Source organism: Corvus kubaryi, unplaced genomic scaffold (assembly GCF_017639235.1).
Source record: "Corvus kubaryi isolate FWS band 111438036 unplaced genomic scaffold, C.kubaryi_AGA036_p1.0 37103, whole genome shotgun sequence".
NCBI lineage: Eukaryota > Metazoa > Chordata > Aves > Passeriformes > Corvidae > Corvus > Corvus kubaryi.
In genome coordinates, this window is record NW_024581029.1 from 81679 (window position 1) to 100652 (window position 18974).

The 18974-nt window shown below is 44.0% G+C and overlaps 1 protein-coding gene across 2 annotated transcripts; it reads left to right on the forward strand.

Moving 5' to 3' along the window:
• Positions 1-146: 146 nt before the first annotated feature.
• On the forward strand, positions 147-18846 carry PPP4R3B (protein phosphatase 4 regulatory subunit 3B). 2 transcript variants are annotated; one of them, XM_042021019.1, is made up of 12 exons: positions 2950-3396; positions 4710-4765; positions 10600-10698; positions 11210-11830; positions 14760-14837; positions 15040-15156; positions 15759-15875; positions 16232-16363; positions 16786-16888; positions 17549-17590; positions 17843-18001; positions 18227-18846. In XM_042021019.1, exons 1-12 carry the CDS (start codon positions 3255-3257, stop codon positions 18493-18495), a joined length of 1935 nt encoding a protein of 644 aa, XP_041876953.1. In that variant the 5' UTR covers positions 2950-3254; the 3' UTR covers positions 18496-18846. The 2 variants fall into 2 exon arrangements, with proteins under 2 accessions (XP_041876954.1, XP_041876953.1); XM_042021020.1 differs by lacking the exons at positions 2950-3396; positions 4710-4765 and adding an exon at positions 147-279.
• The last annotated feature ends 128 nt before the right edge of the window (positions 18847-18974 follow it).

Consider the following 18974-nt stretch of genomic DNA (forward strand, 5'->3'; position numbering starts at 1 on the left):
GAACCTGTACAGTCAGCCTGGCTTTCTGCATCTGGAACCAGCTTTAGGCCCTCTGAGAAGGGGCGGGGGAAGAACACACTTGGGAACTGTCTGGGAGGAGCAGAAAGCAGCTGCTCTTACCTGAGGAGAGAAGCTCAATGGGAGCCAAGAGTTGAGTAAGCGTGTGCTGGTGTGACCCTTCCTGGGGGCAGGACGTCCCGGGCTCTCCGAGAGCCGGCGCTGGGGCCACGGCAGGAGGCACTCGGTTCTCAGGTGGGATCAGCTATGATCAGAAACCAGGTGGGTCCACAGTGCTCAAGAGGACAAGCTCAGTCCTTTTGCAGCAACTGGTTTTTCGTGTTTGAAATTGCGATTTAGTTCCTTTTTTTTTTTTACTGCTCAACATAATTAACTTCAGTAATGACCTGTCTTAAATGGAGCTGTTGAAAGGAATTGCCTTGGAGAGTGAAGCTGGGCAGGTGCAGCACTGCAGCAGGTCAGGAGGGCCAGAAATGCCTTTATTTGACAAGTCTGAAGTTTTCATGCAGGTGCAGAGTCAAGAGCTGGGGTATTTTTAAATGCCACCAGTAAATATTACAAGTGCTATCATAAAAGTATAAGAGCTGGCCTAATGGTACTTCTGGGATTACATGCCAAAGGGAATGATAGAGTCTCTTAATTTCACTCCAAGAAATTTTAAGTGATTTAGGAATGAGTTGTCTGTCTTGCTTTGGAAAACAAAAAAAAAGGAGCTCTCTGCTGCTCGTGTTCTGACACTTGGAGTTGCTCTGTCTGCTGTCTACCCTAATGAAATCCTTTGTTTTGATGAAGAACAGAGAAATCTCAGCATTGATAACTTGATGGTGGTAATGGGGAAGGATGAGCTGCTGGCAGGCGCAACACCACAGTGGAAAACACGGCTTTGCTTTCTGTTTGTCTTAGAGAGCAGAGACTCAGATGCTTTCCTGGTCTTAGCCTGGGTTTAAATCCAGTATGTAACATTTGTTGGGGCAAGTATTGTGTGTCTGGTCCCCAGAACTGACTTGCCGGTTGTGGGTACCGATGGCGGGGTCATGCTGGGCTTCACAACCCCCTGGATGCTGTTTTGGGCAAAGAGAAGCCCCTTATCTGAGTGAATGCAATCCCGGTGTGTTCTGGAGTGATATTTTTCCACAGAGGTCATTGAGTTCATGCCTGGAGAGATCATGGACTTATTTCACAGCTGAAGCACGAGAAATAGTTTTTCATGCCAATTCTAATTCACGTATCTCCTTTCTGTAGCTATTCACCATAAGAACTTGCTCCAAAATACTCTGCTGTGGTGTCTTGCTGTTTTCTGTATCCCGAGAAGTGCTGCATTTAATCATGAATAGAAGTCATGCTTTTGTTTTTGTGCATTTGGTTTGAAGAGCTAAAAAGCACGCACAGAAGTCGTGCGGAGGAGAGAGAGGGTTCATGAGCAGCAGATGTCCTGGGGCAGAAATATGCTGTGGCCATTGGGATTTGTGTTTCTTTTTGTGTGTTTGCTTTTTATTGAGCTTTCTCTAAGGTAGAAATATGCTCCGTGTGTAAAACCTTGAGAGAAAAGGCCACTAAAACATAGCAGGGAAGGTTTGTGTGGAACCCGACTGTAAACTGGTTCATGTGACTCTCAATCCAGGGTTTTGAAACCACTTAACATGGTCTTTTTATAGTTACTGAGTCACTTATCCATAATGATGCACACAAAGTGTGCTCATATACAGCTAAATATAAGTGTATATGATAATTCTCAGAGGTGTATCTTGTATTTTCTTGGTGACTGTATGATGAATCGTAGAGGCCTGTTACAATGAACGTCAGAGCAAAAGCTGAGACTTGAATGTTACTTAGATGCTAAGTTTTCTAAATCTGCCTAGAGAATGTTCGGAAAAGTTGCACATAGTTACTTACGAGTGGCACAGTTTGTTGGAAACATTTCCTTTCCCTTCCTCTGGAACGACAATTGAACTTGCGAGCAGAGAAATGCCAGTCGTGTAAATAAGAGCCATACCGGTGTAACTGCTTTCACCGTGAGGCAAGAGCCAAGGAAGTCTGGCTTTGTCTGGGAATGAGGGACACCCTGGCCTCGGGAGCACTTGCCCTCCCCTCTCCTTCCCCTTCAGAGCCTCAAAAATTGGGTTCGGAGACGCATTCAAGCTTCCCCTCGTGCCCAATTTCCCACTGTTTCACACAGCTTGACTCCCTGAACACTTTTGTGTCCTTTTTCCCTATTCCCACGCAAGCACGGAGATGTAATTATTTATTTGTAGTACAGAGGAAACGTGGAGATTGTGTTTAGTGTGGAAAACTTAAGATATACAGACTCCACGATGCTTGGCAAGTGGTCTGTCTTAAATTGTACAGTGTGTGTAAGGGCTAATTAAGCACGTTTCTCTCATTTTGAAGCTTCAGCTCCAGTTTCGCTTTCGAGCCTTCTGTGGAGATGTACACAGCGTGCACAGACTGTATGTTACAGTATGGCTGTTGCTGTGAGGAGACGCCGCTCACTAACCTTTCCGCCGTTTTGCGATGCAAGGGACACCTTTTCTTCCTAAACATTCAAGCTGTGTCGCATGCGCTGTTTAAATTTACCCTGGCCGGGGTGTGGAGCTCGCCCGTCATTTTGTGTGACGGCGATGGGTGGCACTTTCTGTGGCGTGAGCGGGGGAGGCGTGTGGTTTGTCAGCGGTGCCACCACCGCTTCTAGACAGACTTGTAAAAGAAAAACAGAAAAAGGAAAAGAAAAAAAAAAAGTTTTTTCGGGGGGCCATGTGAGCTATTTCCCCCTTTAGACGCTGTGGGGGTTAAAAGGCAGTGATCTGCCCACACCCCCCTGGGGGTGAGGGCAGCCGCCATTTTGTTCCCGCCTCCCGGTTCCCGCCTCGGCGCCGCCCGGGGCCGTGAGGGAGCGCGCGCGGGCCCCGCCCCGCCCCGCCCCTGTGGCCGCCGTCCTGTCGGCGGCGCGGCGGCAGCGGGCGGCCGCCGTAGCCCCTGCGAGGGGAGCCCGTGCCCGGGCGGGGAGGAAGAGAAAGGCGGCCCGAGCCGGGTTACAAGATGGCGGCGGCGCTGTGGTAGCTGCTGAGGCGGAGCGGCGCCAGCGAGGCCCGGCACGGGGCGCGGCGGCGCTGACTCGCCATGGGAAGCGGCGCGTTAAGGGCCCCGCGGTGCCCCTGAGCGGCCCGGCGGCCCCGCTTGCTCCCCGCCGCCCTCGCTCCATCACCCCCGCGGAGGCGGAGCGGGCCCGGGGTTGCACCATGTCGGACACCCGCCGGCGAGTGAAGGTCTACACGCTCAACGAGGATCGGCAATGGGACGACAGGGGCACCGGGCACGTCTCCTCCAGCTACGTGGAGCGGCTGAAGGGGATGTCGCTGCTGGTGCGCGCCGAGTCGGACGGTGAGAGCGTGGCCGGGGCTGCCCAGGCCGTCCGGGCCGCTTCCCCTCGCCCCCCGCCCGGCTCCGGGCCCCCCCAGCCGGGCCTTCCACCCACCGTCGCCGGACTCGGCTGATGGTGCCTTCCCTTGGGAGACCCCACAGGATTATTGTTATTATTAATATTTCCATCCTCCGTGCCTTCCCTTATCTTGCGGCTCCATGTGAAGTTTCCTTACCCCCACAAGCCACAGCAGCGTTTGATACCGTGGTCCTAGACTTTTCTCCTCCCAGTTCACAAAATTATGGAATATGCTGAGCTGGAACGGACCCACAAGGATCATCCCGTTCAGCTCGTGGCCCTGCACAGACACCCGAACCCTGGGCATCCCTGGGAGCGTTGTCCAGGCTCTCTGTGCTGGAGCTTTGGCAGCCTTGGGGTCGTGACCACTCCCTGGGGAGCCTGTTCAGTGCCCGACCACCCTCTGAGGGAAGAACCTTTCCCTGATACCCATCCCAAACCTCCCCTGACTCAGCTGCAGCTCCCCAGCCTGAGTAGAGCTGAAGCTGTGACATGTGACGACATTTTGTTCGCTTTCAGAGCAATATCCTTTGCTTTTGAGGTGCTCTTTTCTTACTGCTGTAAAAAGTTGTTTGTTTGTTGCTTTTTTTTCCCCCCTTAGGAATTCACTGGTGGTGTTCGAGTCGGGTGGCAGCCCTTGTGTTTTATTGCACTTTAAAGTCACCTTTAAGGGTCTTTTTTAGAGGGGGGAGGTACATGCTCCCCACTTTGTCAGCCGACAGGTGCTAATGTGCTAAATAAACCACCTAAGACTGGTATAAATTGCTCCGGAGCTGTTGCCAGGAGACATACACTACTTGCATACACAAGATAAAGTCCCTGCGTTTATAGTAGCTGCGTGGTTCACTTCTGAAGGGCAGCTGAAAGGAATAAAAGCAAGTGGCCCAGGTGGCTTCTCTGGGCAAAAACATTTTTATGCTGGGCAGCACGTTACCTGCTGGAATCTGTATAGGTGGCCTAAAAGACCACTAAACAAGTTGGTTCTGGCATCAGATTTCAGGAGAAAAGAGTGCTACAGTGGATTTTGGACTAAATTAGAAGAGAAAAATGTATTTTAATAGGGGTATTTCTGTTGAATTTTGTCTTATCTGGCTTATTTTAGGAAATTATATTTAAAGGAGGCAGTTCTTGCGGATTTTCTGGGAGATTTGGATTAAGCTGAGGGTCTGTTGGCTGGCACATGGGCAGTGGTGTGAGATGTGTGGAGATGTTTGTTTTGTTGAGTTCAGTAAATCTCTCTTCGTACCTTTTTCAGGTTCACTACTGTTAGAATCGAAGATAAATCCAAATACTGCATATCAAAAACAGCAGGCAAGTATTACTGCTAGGCTTTACTTTCTCTGGGTGCTGATGCTGAGGAATTGTTTTGTGCTCGGAGTAATTGCATTTTTCAGGAAGAAAGGAAAAGCGGGACGACGTGGAATTGTTGATGGTGTTTTTTATAGAGGTGACAATCTTGTTTAGAAACCTGTGGGTGCTAAACACTTCACATTCTAGGAATTAATATGTGGGTCTTCTAGAAAAATACATTTTGGACTTCAGGCTTTGAAGTTAATCTACGCAATTTGGATAAATATTGAAATCATTACAGGAAAGGAAAAGTCACGTATATGTGTGACTTTTGTTTCCCATCCCAGGCTGTCAGAAGTAATTGCAAAATCAGGGAGGCAAAACTTTGGCCAGGTCTGTTGAAGTGTATTTACTTACCTCTTGAGTTCTTTTTCGGGAAATAACGTGAAGGAATTTGTCTTTATGGGGCTTTGTTCTTTGTTGTTGCTGTTTAGTTTTTATTTTAAGCCCGGAAAGCTTCTGTTGTCCTAGGTAAGGCCACAAGCCATGGTGAGAGTTACCTTTCCTAGAGGTAAACCTGCTGCAAGACAAAGAAGGAAAACAGTTGGGAGATGTGTTAATAGGTTATTTTTGTTTCATCTACTGAAAAAATCAACTTACTGAATCTCTTCTGCTTTTACTGTTTTCCTTTTTTCAGCATTAATTTTTGATGTCTCTGCCTGCATTGTTCTCATGGGTTTTCTGGAGTTTTTTCTGTCTGTTCCTTTGTTCTACAGTAGAGTCTCTGTTCCTTTCATTCAGTGTTTGATACTGTTCTTTATCATTATGGTGTCCAGAACTGTTTCAGTGCTAGAAAACAGTAATTTTGTTCTTCCTAAGTCACAGAGGGACACGTCTTTAAGGATTTTGTTATCGTGACAAGTTACAGTGTGAGAATTTGAGAAAGAGACTTTGTTATCTCGTGAGCATTGGTTGGCTCACTTTAGGTTAGGACTGAGGTGGAGTTTTGGGCCAGCCTTTCCAGGAGGCTGTTTGCTGTGGTTTCTGCTTTTCACTTGTTAGGGATTGGTGGCTGGAGGCTTTCCTTGGGTGGGCCATGCTGAGGAAGGAGCTCTTCAGAGTTCCAGAAGCCAACAGTCTTCAACTGCTTCCTGTTTACTAGAGGGAACCTATACATAGAGAAATACAAATGCCGATTTTGTGGCTGCAAAGTTTTAAAATGCTTCCTTTCACACCCTGTTTCCTGAAACTACAACTGATTAGTTGTAGGCATTTTTTACTTACTTGGTAACAAAGTTTCAAGTGACTTAAGTAGCTTTTGTTGCCATTTTTCTTGTGGAAAAGGTAGATCATAGTTTAGGAAAACTCAAGCTGAGGTTTATTTTGGCTGGCTTTTATTTCTGATACTAATGCTTTTGCGTCCTTGTGGCAGAAAGCGTTTTCTTCGCTGTTCGCTCTTTAAGGCTTGTGTAGCCTCGTGCAGCTTCACACAGAGCATTGTCCTCAAGTTGGTGGTCTTGGATTGGAGAAAGCCGCAGGGTGGTGCAGCTTGATGGAAAAGAAACGTGCCCTGCCTACACATCTGTCTTCATGTAAATAACTTGAGTGGACTTAGAGGGTACTTAATGCTTAATTGTGGTTTGCATAACAGCGTCCTGTGAAAAAAGGAAACCAACCACTGATTTTTCGGTGCTGTGCATCCATCTGTGACTTCCAGTATTACTCTGTTGGTGCCAAGTCATGCAGTAGCTATTGACTAACCCCAAACAGGACAGGCCTGTTACCTGTCTGCTCCAGTAGTGTTTGCGGTTCCTGGGGAATTCATTCTGTCCAGGTGTTGGGCACGCTGTCATCACGACTTCTTTCTCGAGGGAAATAGGGCTTGGATGGGACATAGGTGCCAAGCTGCTCAGCATACAATGTGTAAAATTATCTCTAATTAGATGAATGCAAAGAACACGAGAGCCTGAAGAGCTTCAGGTCCCTCTCGATTTTGGAGCATAGGCTTTGAGAGTTACACATCTCTGCTGGACACCCCACGATAGCCAGAGGGCAGGGTCAGATGTGTTCTGGAGTCTCTGGCAGGAGCTGTTTTAAAAATTGGCACCACACCCATTTGTTGTTTCAGCCTCTGCTTGAGGTTACTGTTCCCTGGCAGAACTGGCAGAAGAGAGTGTCCATGGCTGAAAGACATTGAACTGCTGCAGAAATCCTTACTGGGAGTGCTGTCCTCCGGTGTTACCTTTCCTGTAGGTGTGCTCTGTTTGCAGCTCTGAGATGAAGATCCTGCGCAAATCCTGTCTTTTGCCCAGGGTTGCCATCACTCCTGTGACAACAGAAGGTTTTGCTCGAGGCAATATCGGAGTTCCTTGCGGCCGGGATTTAACACATTTGCAGAGGTGCTGTTAAAGCCAGCCTGAGTGGTTGCCAGAGGGCTTCTTCACTCCTGTTTTATGCCAGCAGGGGTGTTCACATTACCGTGTGGCAGGTTAGATGTAGGACTGAGTCAGTTGAAACATGTCTTCCCCCTGGATTCATTTTTATCAGCACGTGTTCCCCGTCCACTTCCCTGTGCAGCACTTCGGTGCTGGCATGGGGATGTGGTGCAGTGCAGGAACATGGAGAGGTGGAGCAGCAGGCACTGTGCACACCAGTACCAGAACTGGAGAGGGGTTTGAGCTGCTGTTGCAGTTTTTGTTCAGAATGAATCTTTTTTGTCTTTATATGGTGTTTGAGTGAATTAGGGAACGTTGCTGTTGCTCATGGATGGAGCAGCATCCCCTCTAAGCATGTGGGGGTAGTAGAGCCAGGCCTGGAAGATGTCTGTGCTATTGGTGGGTTGTCTGAGGTCGTGCAGGAAGTGTGTGCCAGATGAGTACATTTTATATTGGTATTGGACAATTATTTTCTGTTGAAACCAACTTCGAGTTTTTCTGAAATATTTTTGGAAAAGCTTATATAACTTCTGCTTTGTGTGGGCAGTACAGATTGTAACGAGTACCATTCAGTAACTTGAGAATTTTCACAAATTTTTGACTGCAGTCCCTGGGTGCCTGGAGTCATTTTAAGTTACTGCATTAATTCTCTTCCTTGAATCATCCTGAGCTATGAATAGGGCTGCTGAGTGTGTGTGTCCTTCTTTGTTCAGTGAAGCACCTTTGAGGCTCAGCTTACCTGGGAGTGCATTGATTTTGAGTGCCAGGGCATCAGTATTTGCACAGAATGTTTCAGGATAAACGTTTCAGATTTTGAATTCTGTAACAGCCATAAAATTGTACTCAAGAATTATTTTTTGATTAATCTCTGAAAGGGAACCAGATCAGGGAGCCAATGAAGCTTTTCAGTGCATGCAGTTGACAATTACTATTTTTCTCTCAAAGCCCAGTTGAACTCTTGACTCTGAAATGGCACACGGTAAACACAGAGATCCAGCTGTCCTGAGCTGGAGATGACGGGGGACAGCTGTGAGTGAAAACTATGTCTGCTCTAAGAACTTGGACCAGTTGTGCCCGTGAGTTGGAGCCTGAGAGCAGAGAGGCTCCCTATTAGTATTTGTCACTGTAGGAGAAAAATGTAATATGCATAAACAACTGACAACAGTGCTCCAACCACAGTGCTTGAACTCCGCTCTTTCCACAAGAGGGAAACTTTGTTTCTCTAAAGGAATGTTTAAAAATTAGTAAGAAAGGAAAAAAATTGTGTCTGTGCAAATTCCATTGGTTTTAGTGTGGCCTGTGATTATTTTGGGAGAAGGAAGCAGATCTATTGGTAGGCATTTGTCAACAGTGATGTCATTCTAAACTTTATTTTCAAAACAAAAAAAGGCAAAGACAAAACCCCCAAGATATACTACTCCAAATGGATGTTGAAGGATTAGGATTACTGTAGAAAAGAACTGAAGGATTAATGCTGTTATCAGTGCTGCTGATGTTCATTCATGTTCCAGTGATAGCTGGAGCAGCTGGGAAGTTGTGCTTGTTGAGAGAGATGTGTGTTTTCCAAATACCTTCCAAATGATTGAAGAGGGAACCTACTGTCCCATGCCAGCAGTCCTTCCCAAATGTCAGTGTCCTCACTCCTGGAAATACACAAGTGCTCCCTGACCCGTGTAAGCCCAGATAACTGCATTTACAAAGGGCTGTTTAAACCTCACGGCCCCTGAAGCTTCCTAAGGAGTATCAGGTATCTATAATCAGGCATTTCTTTGGGTTTCCTTGCTGAGCTTACAGATACCACTCTTAATATTTTGTGTTCACTAAAAGTGGTGCATAAGGTGAAGATCTAACCAGCCTTGATGAATTGTGTGGTGAATATTGAACATTGTAAATGAGGGAACTAAGTTACCTTACTGACCATTAAGCAAGGGCTTGCTAGTGTTTTAAAAACACTTCAGTATTTAAAAAACTGTGGTAACAGTTCAGGAAGTCAACAAACTTGGAATGTTGAACAGTTTTGCTGAAGCTCATCAAATATAGTGGAGAGTTAGCAGAGAGCTGCTCAGTTTGGATATTTTTATATGAAGATGAGTTTGCTGTGGGATGGGGAGCTGTTGTCCTGCTCTTGTCTGGGACAGAGTTAATTTTCTTCCCAGTAGCTGGTGCAGTGCTGTGGTTTGGATTTAGGATGAGAATAACACTGATAACACAGGGATGTTTTCGTTGTTGCTGAGCAGTGCTTATCTTGAGTCAAGGACTGTTGAGTTTCCCGTGCTCTGGCAGTGAGGAGCTGCACAAGGAGCTGTGGGGGAGCGTGGCCAGCACAGCTGACGTGGCCAAAGGGATGTTCCATATCCCAGGATAACAGGGGCAGTGGATAAACTGGGGGGGTTGGCTGGGAGGGGCCGATCACTGCTCAGGTGGTGCTGAGCAGCTCTATTGTGCATCATTTGTCTGTCATGGGGTTTGTTCCTTTCTTCACCTTCCTTTTCATTGCTGTAACTATTATAATTATTCATTATATTTTACCTTATTTCATTTTTTAAACAGCTCTTATCTCAAGAGTAAAAGTTTCACCTTTTTCTGATTCTCCTTCCCAACCCACTAGTGGGAGGAAGTGAGTGAGCAGCTGTGTGGTACTTACTTGGCAGCTGGGATTAAACCACAACCACTCTATATTTGAATGTTGAAGTACAGGCTTGCATTCCTTACAGGACAGCAGCAAGTGTCCTAGTAAAACCTCTTCAAAAACCATTTTAGTCTATTCAGAAATTCCATCGAAACTTCCAGATCTACTGTGCAAGTGCACAAATTGTATTGATGGAGACAATAGTAACACAGAAAAAAAACCTGGCTCAAATGAAAATAATCAGCAAGATGGTTGTAACTTTAGTAAGAACTTAGGAGTTTTATATTATTCAGGTTGTATGGTTTTTAATTCAGAAAGGAATATTTGAACATTAGCTAGGCATTATATCTCACATATCTAGGGTTGTCTTAAACCCTTTCTAAGGGGGAAATTGAAATTTTAGGGGTTTGTTTCAGCCTTGCTAAATATGACAATACTTAAATGGTCATATTGCAGGTTTTCTTAATCTAGTGTGTGCATTCCCATTTCAAGACTTGGTTCGAGAAACGTATCTTGCAGAGAAGTGCCATCATAAGTGGCGTGCATATGAAAAATAGTATCTTTAAATATGGTTTGTGTAAGGTAGTGGTCATAAAATAACAAGAAAGAAAGTTGATGTTCCTTATGGCAGAACAGGTGATTTAGTGTTTTGGTGTCTTACATTCTTTTGGCAAGTGTAGCTTTAATTAAAATTATTTATTCTGTAGACGTTGTCTGTAAGGGAATGGAGATTAATATGCAGTGCAGACCTGTTTCAGAAACAATTCTTTTCTTGGTTTTATCTCAAACAGGACACACTGATTGTTTGGTCAGAAGCAGAGAACTATGATTTAGCACTGAGCTTTCAAGAAAAAGCTGGCTGTGATGAAATTTGGGAAAAAATCTGCCAGGTACAGTAAACATGAAACATCCTGGTTTTATTCCAGATTTTCTTGTGTCTTCTGTGACTTGATGTATTTTTGCATCCTTTTTGAACCTGATTGTAAAAGAATCAAATATTCATTGTTATTTTCTGTGTAAGATCTTGACTTGCCCCTGCTTGGAACATGAGTTGTTCTTTTCTTAATTGAATGTCAGGCTTTTGAAAAATCACTGTAATGGTGGGACTCAGGTGGTTGGTGTTTTTTGGGAAGGGAGTGGTGTTTGTGTGATTGTGTTTATTAAAAAGGGACTGCCGGAGTTCCATGTTTTAATTGTCCTTCTCCCAGCCAGCCTCAGGAAGCAGCTCGTTGGAGTGCAGTGGAACTGCAAATACGCTGTAAGGAACCAGAGAGCTCAGATTCCCGAGCAGCTTCCTTGGACAAACGGGGCAATTGAGATGTGTTGTTATTTCAGTTACTGACCTGCTGACTTCTGTGTGTAGTTTGGGATCAGACAGTAACTGTGTGCACTCTTTCTTAGGTTCAGGGTAAGGATCCTTCGGTGGAAGTCACGCAGGACCTTATTGAGTCAGAAGAGGAGCACATAGAGGAAATGCCTGAAACCAGCCCTCTGATTGACCTTCCTACTTGTGAACTCAACAAACTTGAAGAGATTGCTGACCTAGTTACCTCTGTTCTCTCCTCACCCATCCGTAGGGAAAAGCTGGCGCTGGCCTTGGAGAACGAAGGCTACATTAAAAAACTGTTACAGCTTTTCCAAGTCTGTGAGAATTTAGAGAACACCGAAGGCTTGCATCATTTGTACGAAATTATTAGAGGGATTTTGTTCCTCAACAAAGCAACTCTGTTTGAGGTGATGTTCTCTGATGAGTGTATTATGGATGTGGTCGGATGCCTCGAGTACGATCCTTCTTTGGCTCAGCCAAAACGGCACAGGGAGTTCTTGACCAAAACAGCAAAATTTAAGGAGGTTATTCCTATTACAGACTCTGAACTCAGGCAAAAAATCCACCAGACTTACAGGGTACAGTATATTCAGGACATCATCTTGCCAACACCATCTGTTTTTGAAGAGAATTTTCTTTCTACCCTCACTTCCTTTATTTTCTTCAACAAAGTTGAGATTGTCAGTATGTTACAGGTAAGTGGTTTTTGATATGGTCTGGATGGATTGTGTGTTGATACCTGTAGTTGTAGTTTAAAAATGGATTACAGTTAATCACACACGCTTCATTTGCTCAATGTTTTGAATGCTTTCACTGCTCTCTGATACCTTTGATTTTGTATTTTGTAAAGGTACATTTCAGGTGAGTATATTAATATTTTTTAATGGGCTGTAAAGTTGAAGATTTTTCTCCCTGATTCTCAACCAACGTACACCTTTTGGTCAAGTTTGTGTAGGTATTTAGGGAACAGGCAACTTCTTGTATTCTGTATTAGGGACATTGTAACATTGTTTTTGTAACAAATTCTGGATCTGTGATCCAAAAGGGCATGTTCGGACCCATTCCTGTTTCACTGTTGTTACATCGTGGTACTAATTTCAAATGTTCATGTTGTCTTAAAAATTAAGTAATTAGTTGCTGGGGTTTTTTCCTACTATGAGAATATATATCCAGAAGTACTAACTAATAAATAACCAAGCTGTTACTTTATGAAAAGCTGTCCTGCACACTTTGTAGTCAGAAGCAGGCTCCAAGGTGGTTGGGACCCTGTAAGGAGCCTCGGTGAAGAGCTGTGTGAACTTCATAGCATTTTGGGGTTTTCAGTTGGTGCTGCGTTGTGCAAACTAACGGGTACTGAAGTGGCTTTATTGTGTTTATCTGTGTCCAAAAATGGTACATTTGTGTAGGACAGGTCACAGACCTCTTGGGGTGAGTTTGGAGAGACTCTATAATAAACACCAAGGAGAGTTGAGAAGAGGAAGGGAGTAAAAATGGTGGAAAGAGAGGGGCACTGGAGACATAATGTATCCATATGGAGTATGTTAATGAGCTCAGATATGGGTGAAATGCAGTAAAGAGTGCAGTACAGGACTGGAAAATAAATCAAAACTGAGTAATTGCAGAGGATTGCATGAGTATGCTATTTGGCTTCTTTGCACTTTCTTCGTTGTGGCTCAATAGCAGAAAGAATCAAAAAATTAAATCCCTCTTGCAAAATTAATGGCTTTGTGTTAAATAAAGATTTTCCTTTAAATTCTTTTTGCATATGTTTTCAAAAACTACAAATAAATGCAGTATTATTCTCCTGAGGCCACAGTCCTGTTTACATTTAGAGATCAAGTCTGTAGAGTTCTTTATTTTTCATTGAGGCTGTACAGTACTGAATGTTTAATTGTGCTGTAACAGAACTCTGATTTGCTGTTACCTCGAGTGCTCTTTACAGAAGGTTCTGAAATCCTGACAGTTCTTTGCTGGTTCTGTCGTGGCTGTCCTTGCCATCACAGATGGAGTATGTGGCACACAGGTTTGCCTGCTTGTTCTAAAGTCTGTAATTGAGGTGTGTGATGATTTACAAATAATGTTGATCCTTGAGAATTACAGACTGAGAAGAAAGCACACATGGAGACGATGTTACAGCACACTTGAGGAGAATTCCCTGGTGGTGGGGACCTCAGGTCCAGGACTGCTTTTGCAGCCCTGTAAATCAGCTTGTTGGGCACAAGAACTCTAAAGCTCCTTTGGGTTTGGGGAACACATTGGACGTCCTGTTACCTTAAATACACTGGCAAAGCTCCCTGGGAGAAGGCAGTTTAGAGGAGCAGCAGATTGTGTTTGCCACGGCAGCAAAGCTCCTTTCTACGTGCCACAGAGCACTAGATCCCAGTGCTGCTGCTGATGGAAGGGCAGCCATGTGGGAAGGGAGCCTCCATCCATCCTGTGCTTTGGGACACAGGACTGGGCTGTGTAGCAGCCTTAGACATGCAGGAGATATTTCTGTGCTTAGGTGTTCTGCTGTAGGGATTTTCTACCGTATCTGCTGTTGATTGTAGTATGGCTGGGGGTTTTTTTTGTAACAGGCTTAATTAAGCTGTTTAAGCCAGCAAAGCTTAAAATAAACTACTAAATCTACTAAACTACTATGTTGCACTCCCTGTGATGTTGATTCCAGGTATCATTTGTTTGTAAAGCAGTTCTATCCCCACGTCTTAAAATTGTCAGGAAAAAGTTTGCCAGTCTTTGGTTGGCATTGCTGTAACTGTAAAAATTCTGTATTAAGTTACGCTAATAAAGCACAGAAATTTTAGTGACAGCACACAGCAAAATAGAGAGGTAAGCACGCTCTGTGTTATGCAATGTAAAGTTCATGTACATTTATTGGAATGCTGCTATTCTGTTCATTTTTGTTCAATGCACAAGTTTATTGAGTAGAATTGGTACAGTGATGCAAAATTTTGTAAAGCTGTAGCATGTTACTGTTTGCTGTCAGATTTATATTGTCTTTAAAAGGTAACAGAAACATTTGAGAGAATGCCAACACTGTTTTTAATGTGAACGAGTGCAGACTAATCAAAGGGCAGAAAGTGCCCAAACCCTTGAGAGATGCCAATGTTCACCCTGGTTTTTGGGTACTTCTTGATCTTACTCAATGGGGTAACTGAAATGCTTTGCAAGAAGTGCGGTGTTGTCCTGTATACACTTAAATATCTCTTGGTGTAGTAGAGGATGTGAATATAAAAAGGCAGTAATAGTCCATAAAGTTTCCCAGCTTGGCAAAGCAGAAGGTCTGCAAGTGGGAGAGATTGTTTTATTGTAAGAAAGGTAATGGGGACATGGGTGCAGAGTTGTCCCGTGGCCGGCACTTTGTAGTTGCAGTTTTAGGGACTATCACTGAGCTCAGCCTTACCTGGCTCTGGTCTCCTGGAGCTGCTTCTGCTGCTCAGAGGGAGTGCTGAAACAATGCCCTGGGAATGATCCCGCTGGATGTGTGCTCTGGCATTTGCCTTCTTTGGGATAAATTGGATGGAGAGGTGGAGAGCTGGACTTCTGCAGGGTTGGATCCTGTAAAGATGGAAGTTCTTTTCCAGAGGCGCTGTGTAAGGTGTGTTCCTTTTGTGTGTTGCACAGGAAGACGAGAAGTTTTTATCGGAAGTTTTTGCACAATTAACAGATGAAGCTACAGATGATGACAAACGGTGTGAACTGGTAAGTCCCAGCTCCCCGTGGTGCCTCCAAGGCTTTACCTGAGCGGGATGAAGGAGAAACAGTGAAACCCTTCTGCAGTCACTGGGGGGTTTCTGTAGAATCAGCCAGCGCACAAACTCTGCCACAGAATGTAGCTGTTTCCTCCTTTCACAGAGTTTTCTGACCCAAATACACCTGTAATTACTTTTTCCCTGTGCAACAGGTGAACTTTTTCAAGGAATTCTGCGCCTTTTCTCAGACGTTACAACCTCAGAACAGAGATGCGTTTTTCAAAACGTTGGCAAAGCTGGGAATTCTTCCAGCCCTTGAAATTGTAATGGTGAGTGAAACTTAAAGCTGATTTTAACCCAAGCAGAAGAGCCACAGCCATTGAAGCAGTTTTGGCTCTGCTGAGCCCTCTGTGTCAGTTTTGCTGTGCTGGGAGTGGGAGTTGATTGGAGCATTCCCAATGCAGAGGCTGCCCCTGGCTCTGCAGTGCTCTGGGCATTTTTACTCCCTCTGTGCGAGCCTGTGGGCAGCACAGTCCTTGGGACAAGGGGTGTAAAAACTGGCAGCTGGATTGTTGTTGTGGTTGTTGCTGGCCCAGGGCCAGAGAAGTATTTTTAGATAATCTTGAACTGTTGGCTGGTTCCTCCCAAAAGATCCCGTAATCCTGTCATTAGCAGATTAATCTGTCCTAATCAGCAGTGGGAAAATGGAATGTCTTTCACTCCTGTGGTTGAAGCAGCTGTTGCTGCCTGACCATTGCAATTCATTTTGCTGGTTTATTGTTGTTTTTCTGTAACCCTATTACTGTGTTTCTCATAGAAACTCCTGTAATGTGATGTTCTCAACACTTTGAACTACCTATTATTTGCAGCTGTACTTGATAATAAATACCAAACTTAATTTGTTCTTGCTAATCAACTTCTCTTTTATTAGGGAATGGACGATCTGCAAGTTAGATCTGCTGCTACAGATATATTTTCTTATCTAGTAGAATTTAGCCCATCCATGGTCCGAGAATTTGTGATGCAAGAGGCCCAGCAGAGTGATGATGTAAGTCACAGTGGTTTGCAGTTTGTTGAATATACCAGTCTTTGGGCAAGCAGGAAACAAACAAAACATCAAAACAAACCCCTAAAAACACAGGAAAAAGTAGATTTAATACACAAATATACACTTCTGAGCTTGTTGGTGTTGTGTGAGTTTACAGTTTTGGAGGTCTGACTGACAAGGATTGTAGGTGTGGAGGCTTGTGCTTAACAGAATTTCTGTGTCCAAATGCAACTCTCAGTTCTTCCGTTTCATTTAAATTTGTCTTCAAAAAATGACAGAAACTATGGAAATTACTTTCCTCTATTGAAACTGTGTCTAATTGTTTGCTGGTGTGTTTGTTTGGGATTTTTCTGCAGGACATCCTCCTCATCAATGTGGTCATTGAGCAGATGATCTGTGACACGGATCCGGAGCTCGGGGGAGCTGTTCAGTTAATGGGGCTGCTGAGAACTCTGATTGACCCAGAGAATATGCTGGCCACAGCCAATGTAAGGAGATGTGGGGAGTGCAGACACTGCGCTGTCCCAGCAAAGCTGAAAACCTGATATTCTCTGTGTTTGCTCTGATACTGAATTTAAACAAGCCAAAAATAAGCTTAAAGTTTCCATTTTGGGGGATTGTGCAGGTGTTTATTAAAAAAGTTTTGTCAAGCTTCTTGAGTTGTTGATGTTTTTTCAGTAGATGTTTGCATGGTGGGGATTTTTTGGTGATGGTGAGCTTGGTTCGTTGTCCCAGAATGAAGAAACTGATCTTTTTTGAGCAAAGACAGTCCTGCAGGCCCAACAAATATACAGGCAGACCTGAAGGAGCCAATAGAATTCTGTGTGGGCTGTTTCCTGTGTTACTGTTCTTTCTTATTTAAAAGCCTGTGTACAAATCCCACTGTTTAATAAAGCTGTTTTTGTTTTAGAAAACAGAAAAGAGTGAATTTCTCAATTTCTTCTACAACCATTGTATGCACGTTCTCACCGCGCCGCTTCTGACCAATACATCAGAAGATAAATGTGAAAAAGGTACTGAATATTTCCATTTTCTTTTTCCTCCTTGCAGGCCTGTAGTGTTTGGCAGTGGCTGACAGTGCTGGTCCCAGGGATCAGCCTGAGGTGCCAGCTGGGAATGCACTTGTGGAAAACTGCACAGAAGGGACAGGGCTTCTGTGGGCAGCAGTTTTCAGCTCCTTCATGCAGCTCTGGATGCTGCTGTAGCTTCATGCTGTGCTTTGTGAAAGATGCACTTCCTTGATGTTCATCATGCGAATATACAGTTGTTGATTGCCTTGAAAAAATACTTCCTGTAAAGCAGAACGTGTCTGTAGGTCTCAAATATTAAGCTAAAAAAAGTTTTGCACATTCCATCTAAAATCTGTAGTACTTGTTTTAATGCATTATTTGAAAAATTTAGGATTGGTAGTCTTATTCTATATAATGTTCCTAAGTTTTAGGTTATACATTTTCACCTAGATGTATTTAGAACTTTGTAAGGTAAATTAAATACAGAAATCTCAACTGGCTGTGTTCTTGCTGCACGTTTATGTCCCTGTAGCTCACAGAAACTTTTGATCTGATGAAAAATCTGACCATCTGGTAGAATTTATTGTTTATCCCCATCTTTTAAATCTTGACAGTGCTTTGAAAACCTTTTTCTGACATTTGTTTTTATTTTCTCTCTATTAGATGCAGTAGTTGGATCCACTAAGAGTAATACAATTTGTCCTGGTGAGTTTGAATTGATTTTGAGTTTTGAAACTTTTCTTGTGTGCTGTGTATGGTATTCTATTAAACAAAAAAGTTAGGTACGCCCATACTTTATTTCTTTTAATAGTTTTTATTGAAATAGATGTAAGGGCTTTGCTTCACTTGGGACAACTGGAAGCTGAAGGAACATTTTCATCTGGTTTTAAGTTACTGAGGCTTTTTTTCTTAGTCAACCTTGCTACTGAAAGCTTAAATTGTTAATTTTTCTTGCAGATAATTACCAAACAGCACAACTACTTGCCTTAATTTTGGAACTGCTTACTTTTTGTGTGGAACATCACACATATCACATCAAGAATTACATTATGAACAAAGATTTGCTAAGAAGAGTACTGGTATTGATGAATTCAAAACACACCTTTCTGGCCTTGTGTGAGTATGGAGCTGTTGTGATTTCCTTCTTCCAGGCTTGGTGTGCACTGTATGGAAGGTGTTCCAGTGTACACTTGAACTTGGAATTTGTGTTAATGAGTGTGAATGAGATTTTAATGCTCTGGGTTTGGGGGTGCATCTTCCTCTGGGTAACAGCAGGTGTTTCAGTTCTTTCCATGAGCCCTGGCATGTGGTTATTAACTCCTTGATTCTTTCTTCCCACAGGTGCTCTTCGCTTTATGAGGAGGATAATTGGCCTGAAAGATGAATTTTATAACCGTTACATCACCAAGGGAAACCTCTTTGAGCCAGTTATCAATGCCCTGCTGGATAATGGCACTCGGTACAACCTGCTCAACTCTGCTGTGATTGAGCTGTTTGAGTTCATCAGAGTGGTGAGTCCAGCTGCAGCTCCAGCTCTTAGAGGAACACCCAGCTCCTTGAAAAACAAGGACTTAAAGCAGCTCCTGAGCCACTTGCTGCCAGTGCCTTGATGTGGGGGAGGCTTTGCTGGGAATCTTTGTGGCCTGTGAAAGTGAAGGGTGGCTTTTAGTTGTAGGATATTGTAGCTGCTGTCTTTTCCAGCAAGAAGAACATTAGGAATGTTAGGATTTGCCTGATAATGGTGAGAGACTTGTTAGAGGGGGCTGACCAAAGTTCCTGGTCCCACATGAGCTGCTGTAGCTGCTGAGGACTGGGGAGAGCTGTAGCCTGTGGGGAGAACAGGGCACAGCTGTCCTACATAAAGTATCCTGATTTAACAGAAGCATCACAAATACAGTTGGGACACTGCTGAATCCATTGTCTGTTTCTGTGGGAAGCCTTATAAATATTTCTCGATCTCATCTCTTTTATTAAGGATAAATCTGATTTCATGCTTCACTTTTGTATAATCTTGTACAATAATGCTTTGGCTCTGGGCAAGAAATCAGTTACTTTCCAAAGTGAACTCAAAAGCTTTCTGAACTTCTGC

Bases quoted from the DNA above. Each gene is read 5' to 3' on its own strand.
- PPP4R3B (XM_042021019.1), top strand. From the start codon at position 3,255: ATGTCGGACACCCGCCGGCGAGTGAAGGTCTACACGCTCAACGAGGAT. The intron at 3,397-4,709 runs GTGAGAGCGTGG...TACCTTTTTCAG, and splicing joins GGTGCGCGCCGAGTCGGACG to GTTCACTACTGTTAGAATCG. The intron at 10,699-11,209 runs GTACAGTAAACA...ACTCTTTCTTAG, and splicing joins TTTGGGAAAAAATCTGCCAG to GTTCAGGGTAAGGATCCTTC.